This window comes from Megalobrama amblycephala, linkage group LG14, assembly GCF_018812025.1.
Source record: "Megalobrama amblycephala isolate DHTTF-2021 linkage group LG14, ASM1881202v1, whole genome shotgun sequence".
Taxonomy (NCBI): Eukaryota; Metazoa; Chordata; class Actinopteri; order Cypriniformes; family Xenocyprididae; genus Megalobrama; species Megalobrama amblycephala.
The window spans coordinates 41999715-42006002 of NC_063057.1; the positions used below are offsets into that span (position 1 = coordinate 41999715).

The 6288-nt window shown below is 42.2% G+C and overlaps 1 protein-coding gene across 1 annotated transcript; it reads right to left on the reverse strand.

Moving 5' to 3' along the window:
• Positions 1–2138: 2138 nt before the first annotated feature.
• Positions 2139–4881, reverse strand: LOC125245346 (zinc finger protein 239-like). The gene has a single exon (XM_048155893.1). The coding sequence runs from the start codon at positions 4650–4652 to the stop codon at positions 3744–3746; it is 909 nt and encodes a 302-aa protein (XP_048011850.1). The 5' UTR covers positions 4653–4881; the 3' UTR covers positions 2139–3743.
• Between the last annotated feature and the right edge of the window lie 1407 nt (positions 4882–6288).

The window sequence follows — 6288 nt, forward strand, 5'->3', positions numbered from 1 at the left end:
AAATAATCTTTTCAATGGCCTCCTAAGACTGTAACTCAGACAGAATGTAATATTAAATTCATTACAATATAGAACCCTTAATGTTAAAATATAAATGTTTAACTACCAAATAAAAACCATTACAACAATCTTGAAATATTTTATGCTAGGATCATTTTTAAGGTTACCTTTAGTTAAAATGTTGAAATCACTTAACATTTGTAATCCAGACTTTTCTTTAGGCATCACCATGTCATGGATTACCTCAATCCATTAGGTATTACCTCAAATCTGTGTTCAGGATTGATCATACGGAAGGTTTAATAGATGGAGCATGGGGCACATCAATTAAATCCATTTCGATTTCTGACTATCGCTGCCTTAAATAAGTTGCAGTTCTTGTAAATATATAAAAACTATGCTTGTTGTTACGAGTAAGCAGAGCACGACCGACTTAAAGGTAGATATTTACCCTGCATCCAATGTTTAAGGTCAGAACTGACGAGTTTGTGTCTGGGAAGAGCATTAAGTTGGCCAAAGTGACTCTTCTAAAGCGATACCGGGACTGTAGTGAACGAAATAGTTGAAAATATAAGGTAATCAGAATAATCAAAAATCTAAATTAAGGCATAACTAATGATTCATTTCTAATTGAAAGCACAACCTAAGAATAAGAATCATTTGAAATTGGAGTCAGATTAAACAAGTGAAATTAAGTGAACTTCACAGAGACATACATGCATTAACCTTCGCCCAGGCCGTCGGATTCCGTTTTTGGGCCGATGGGGGGTTCCTTACACTCTGTCTGTGAAACCAGGTCTGTTTGTCACCACAAAATGCCATTTTTACAGTCACTTGTTTTTCCTGAATGTGACGTTAATTCCTGTTCAAACAGTGTGTGGTTATAAATACATATGTATGAAAATTGAAGGAAGTTGTGAATTGTTCATTAAAACCATATATACTGCAGCCCTTACATTGTCTCTGATTGAAATGAGTAGAAGTAGACATTTAACTGGCTTAGAATCTTGCTGTACATAAAGCAAGATTGATTTGATATTGTTTCATTTATTAATTCAATGTTAAATAGGTGATTTAATTAAGGTTGAAAAAACATTGATTTTACAACCATGTTGATCTATTTTTCATCATTGAAATAACATTATTTCAGGGTGCAAACCTGATGAAAAAAAATCAACTAAAACTTCAACGTTGATTCAATGTTAATTTGGTTAATGCATTAACATTGATATAACATTGATTCAAAGTTGGTCTGCTATCTGGGACTGTTACGCTGATGATACTATATTTCTCTATAGTATTATCAGCTATATAGTATCATCAATATCATCATTCTCTATAACGCTCTATATTTCTTTGCGCCCTGACAAAACTTAACAATTCACAAAATTTCCTACTACTAAATTTATAAAAAGCAGAGATTTAATTTTTGGACCAAAACATTTTCATGTAATAACCTTACAATACTGTCTAACACTTGATGGCTGTCGTCAGTTTGGAACCTGGGTGTGCTCTTTGATACCAATCTTTCATTTGAAGGCCATGTTTCTAGCATCTGTAAAACCGCATTCTTCCATCTTAAAAATATATCTAAACTACGACATATGCTCTCAATAAAAAAAAGGACAGTTAGTTCATGACCTCAAGGCTAGATTACTGTAACGCTCTACTGGGTGGTTGTTCCTCCCGCTTGATAAATAAACTACAGCTCGTACAAAATGCAGCAGCTAGAGTTCTTACTAGAACTAGGAAGTATGACCATATTAGCCCAGTTCTGTCATCACTGCATTGGCTTCCTGTTAAACATCGTATAGATTTTAAAATCTTGTTAATTACTTACAAAGCACTAAATGGTTTAGCTCCCCAGTACCTGAGCGAGCTCTTAAAGCATTATAGTTCTTCACATCTATTGCAATTTCAGAATTCAGGCCAGTTGATAATACCTAGAATATCAAAATCAACCGCAGGCGGTAGATCCTTCTCCTATCTGGCACCCAAACTCTGGAACAATCTTCCTAGCATTGTTCGGGATGCAGACACACTCTGTCAGTTTAAATCTAGACTAAAAACACATCTCTTTAACCTGGCATACACATAACACATTATCAATTTATATTTTCAAATCCGTTAAAGGATTATTAGGCTGCATAGATTAGGTCAGCCGGAACTGGGAACACTTCCTATAACACCAGATGTACTCGTTACATCAGAAGAAGAATGGCATCTACACTAATATTAGTCTCTCTGTTTATCCCGAGGTTTACTGTAGTCAACCAGATCCGGGCTGTTTTCAGGTGAGATCGAGGACCTGCACCTTGACACGACCACAACACAGCCCTGAAGTATCAGCAGAGATCGAGTCAACTAGATCATCAGTTGCTGCCCGAGTACTGATCCAATTCAAAGTTCACATCTAGCCAAGTACAGTTCAAATCCCCGGATGTGTTCTTGATCCGACTTTTATCGAGGATGCATCGAGAGGAGACTTGAGACAGCAAGGTATCCCAAAATGCCTCTCGCATCAACCAGCAACAGTTAAACTACATGTCAAGACATAATAACATGGAGGACATTGGGGGGGTATTTTTCCCAAAGTGAGCCGTCAGCTCCAGTCCACTACAATTTGGAGTGGTTAAGGCCCGGGTATATGTCATTTCCCACGTTCTGCTCCATCTCGCGCACAGTTCAGATAATTCTTTGACCGTAAGTGCGGAAAGACAGCACACCATCAAGCCCCGGCTATACTTCACTTTCCGCGCCTGGATGTGTCTCGCGTGCAGTCGTGTCCGTGCATCCACCATTGCAACATAGTTCAGAAGATACACCAAGAGAACAGGAATTAAAAATGATGGGGAAAGCATGCCTCTGAGTTTATTTGTCTTGTTTTTGAATCACTTTTTACACTCTTCTTTGACGACTGTACATTGTGCTCAGTACTGTGCGTATTGCCACCTAGTGGACTCTTCCGTCTTGCTTGCGCATGTGCTGTTGCATGTGCACCATCTGCGCGGTCTCGAAATTTGGGCTGCATGCGGACGGGGTGTGCGGCTGGCCACAAGCCTGCCACACGACGAAAATTATGAACGTCAATCATGAAACTGCCGAAGTATACCCAGGGCTTCAGTGATCACAAAAATTCAGCTGCAGGCTGCCACTGTTCATAGAGCAAAGCTAGTCCACAGTCTAGTAAACGTTTCTTTGTTGTGCCAACTGAAAACACATGAGAAACATCATGTGACTGGAGAGACATTGCAGTACTGAATATTAAACAGCCCACACATGTGGATTTGGATTAAACAGGTAATCGCTTTGATGCCGTGCCTGAACACCGTTTATCCCTTCACAATGGGGTATAGCGGATGGGCATATAGGGCTGTTAAATTATTGTTATTATTGTGCTACTTTTATTATTAAATTAATATTGCAATTCATTTACAGTAACCGACGCACTGCGAGCATAATAAAAGATTAGTTAGATGGCATACTCTTCATTTAAAAAAAACAACTTCTATCGTCCCACCAGCGGACCACTGGGTCGTTAAAGGGTTAAACTTGTTTGCTTAAAATTTTTGTGAATAATTTGCTGATGCAGGTACAAAAAGACGTTTTCTAACTGCAAAAAAAAATAAAATAAATAAAACTTGTCGCCCATGGCGCCAACTATAGCTGGAGAGAAGAGATTTGGCTGTGGCTAACTTACACAGAAGAGATTTTTTTTGTTTAGCACATAAAAATTAACTACTTCATTTCAGACTGTGGTGATGTGGTTTCTCCACTGCATGGATCTTCATGTGCAGCTTCAGGTGACTTTTAATAGTGAAACTTTTTCCACACTGATCACAGGTGTGCAGCTTCTCTCTGCTGTGAATCCGCTCATGTGTTTTCAGATTTACTGACTGACTGAATCTCTTGTCACACTGTGAACACTTATAAGGTTTCTCTCCAGTGTGAATTCTCTCATGTGTTTTCAGATATGATGACTGATTGAATCTCTTGTCACAGTGTGAACACTTGTAAGGTTTTTCTCCAGTGTGAATTCTGTGGTGCTTTTTTAAATCGCTCCATGTAGTAAAAGTCTTCTCACACTCAAAGCACATGTACTCTCTCACACCAGTATGAATTTTCTCATGTTTTTGTAAACTACACAGCAGTGAAAAACTCTTTCCACACACAGAACATGAATGTGGCTTCTCCTTTGTATGAACTGTCAGGTGTGACTTCAGGTCTGATGATCTAATAAATGTTTTGTCACATTGATCACATGTGAACGGCTTCTCTCCAGTGTGAACTCTCATGTGTTCCTTAAGATGTCCTCTTTGTGTAAAGCTCTTCCCACACTGATCACATGTGAACGGCTTCTCTCCTGTATGAACTCTCATGTGAACATCAAGATTTTGTTTGGTTGAGAAACTCTTTCCACACTGAGTGCAGGTTGTAGATTTCTTGGCTCTTCTTTTCTTTAGAAATGTCTTTTTAGTCTTTAAGCGACTCAAAGGTTTTTCTCCAGGTTTGTCTTGATGTTCCTCCTCCACTTCTCTCAGTTCTTCATTCTTCTCCTTCACTTCCATCAGTCTGAAACGAAAGAAAAAAAGTAATTTAATTTTCAGTAAATCAAAATAATTTAAAGAGATAAATATGAAGTTAAAGGTCATAAAATTGAGACTTGTTGTGATAGACAACTGCTACAAAACATTATGATCATTTTGATGCATTTGCATAAATTAGTTGCATATGTCCCTGAAACTTTAACATTAATCTTCCAATCGTAAAGGACCAGCTGTCGTTCCAACGACAGAATCCAGTGGTCTGGGTGAAGGTATAATGTGTGTATGTCTTTTCAGCGCTCCTGTGAAGTTCACTTAATTGTAGAATTTAGTTCCCTTTCAGTCGGTCACGTTCGATGTACGTCAGTAGTGACCGACGAATTGGGATATCGCTAGAGAGCCCTATCAGCTTCGAGTGAACTAAAACAGGCCAATGGAATTGGCGTGCGATATTTGCATAATGCGCACCACCTCCGACAGGTGTATATAAATAGGAAGCAGATGCAATCGCACTCTGTCTTTTGCTTCGGAGCCAACCGATTGGTGTCCAGCTGTACAGACTTCAAAGAGTGTTTTTCTAAACAAGCCTGTGAAGAGGATCAGCGCTTTCTGTTGGTGTTACGGCACAGCAGCGAGGTTGCGAGCTTAACGAGGAGCCTGAGCTTTGAGCTCTCAACTGCTGTTTTTACAGCAATTTGTCCCATTTAAAGCGTGCTGTCTGTTGCGATTTGGGCCGGTTCCTACGTTGTGTTCAGGGAGTGGTGTACCCGAACACATCGTGATACTCCCTGCGTGCTTCAGCACGAGAGAGCTGTTCTTTCCCCTTCTAAAAGAGCTTCACAGACGAACCCTGCGTCTTTATCAAGATGTCATTTCGTCTGTGCGTTACTGGGTGCGGTCGTTCCCTGGTCCCTGCTGATGGGCACAATCTCTGCATCACGTGTTTGGGCGTTCAGCACGCTGAAGCAGCTTTTGTGGATAGTTCATTTTCTCACTGCGGGAATATGACTATCGCAGTGCTGAGATCGAGACTCTCGTTCCTTGGTTCTCAGGGAGCGGGGGTCCCCTCCCCTATGCCCCATGCGGCCGTTTTTTCCGGCTCCGGTCGGAATGACGGTTCGGCGGCGTATAGGCAAGGTGATCTGAGGATTACGGTTAGGGCTTCCCCGCCGAGCACCGCTCCGCGGGCCCCTGCCGCCTCATCAGCACTGCAACCCGTCGTGCTGCCATCGGTTTCCGCTGGGCCCTCTACGGCCCTCTAGCCGTTACCTTTGGTGCACCCGCTGAGGATCAGATGTCGATCTCAGCATCGGAAGGTGAGCAGGAGTCCTCGGGAGATGAAGACTCGGCTGCGCTCCCTCCCTCTGGGACTGTAGCGTTGCCCGAAGCCGATCCCGAGTTGACGGCTGTGCTTTCCCGGGCAGTCGAGAGTGCCGGACTCGTGTGGAACCCTCCACCCTTTCCCGGGCCCTCTTGGCTTGATGATTGATGCCTTTCTTCCCGGAGGTGCACGATGAGGTGACCAGATCTTGGCGGGCGCCGTATAGCATTCGTGCGAGGTCTGGACCCTCGTCCGCCTTCACCTCCCTGGATGGCGGAGAGGCCAGGGGATATGCGAGGATCCCGCCAGTCGAGCGGTCCGTTGCAATGCAGCTGTGTCCAACTGCCACTGGCTGGCGTGGTGAACCGCGTCTCCCGTCCCGGGCCTGTAAATTCTCGTCAGGATTGACAGAGAAAGCTTACA

What these genes read in the sequence shown, in the direction of transcription:
- LOC125245346 (XM_048155893.1), bottom strand. Translation starts at nt 4,652, where the DNA reads ATGACCTTTAACTTCATATTTATCTCTTTAAATTATTTTGATTTACTG.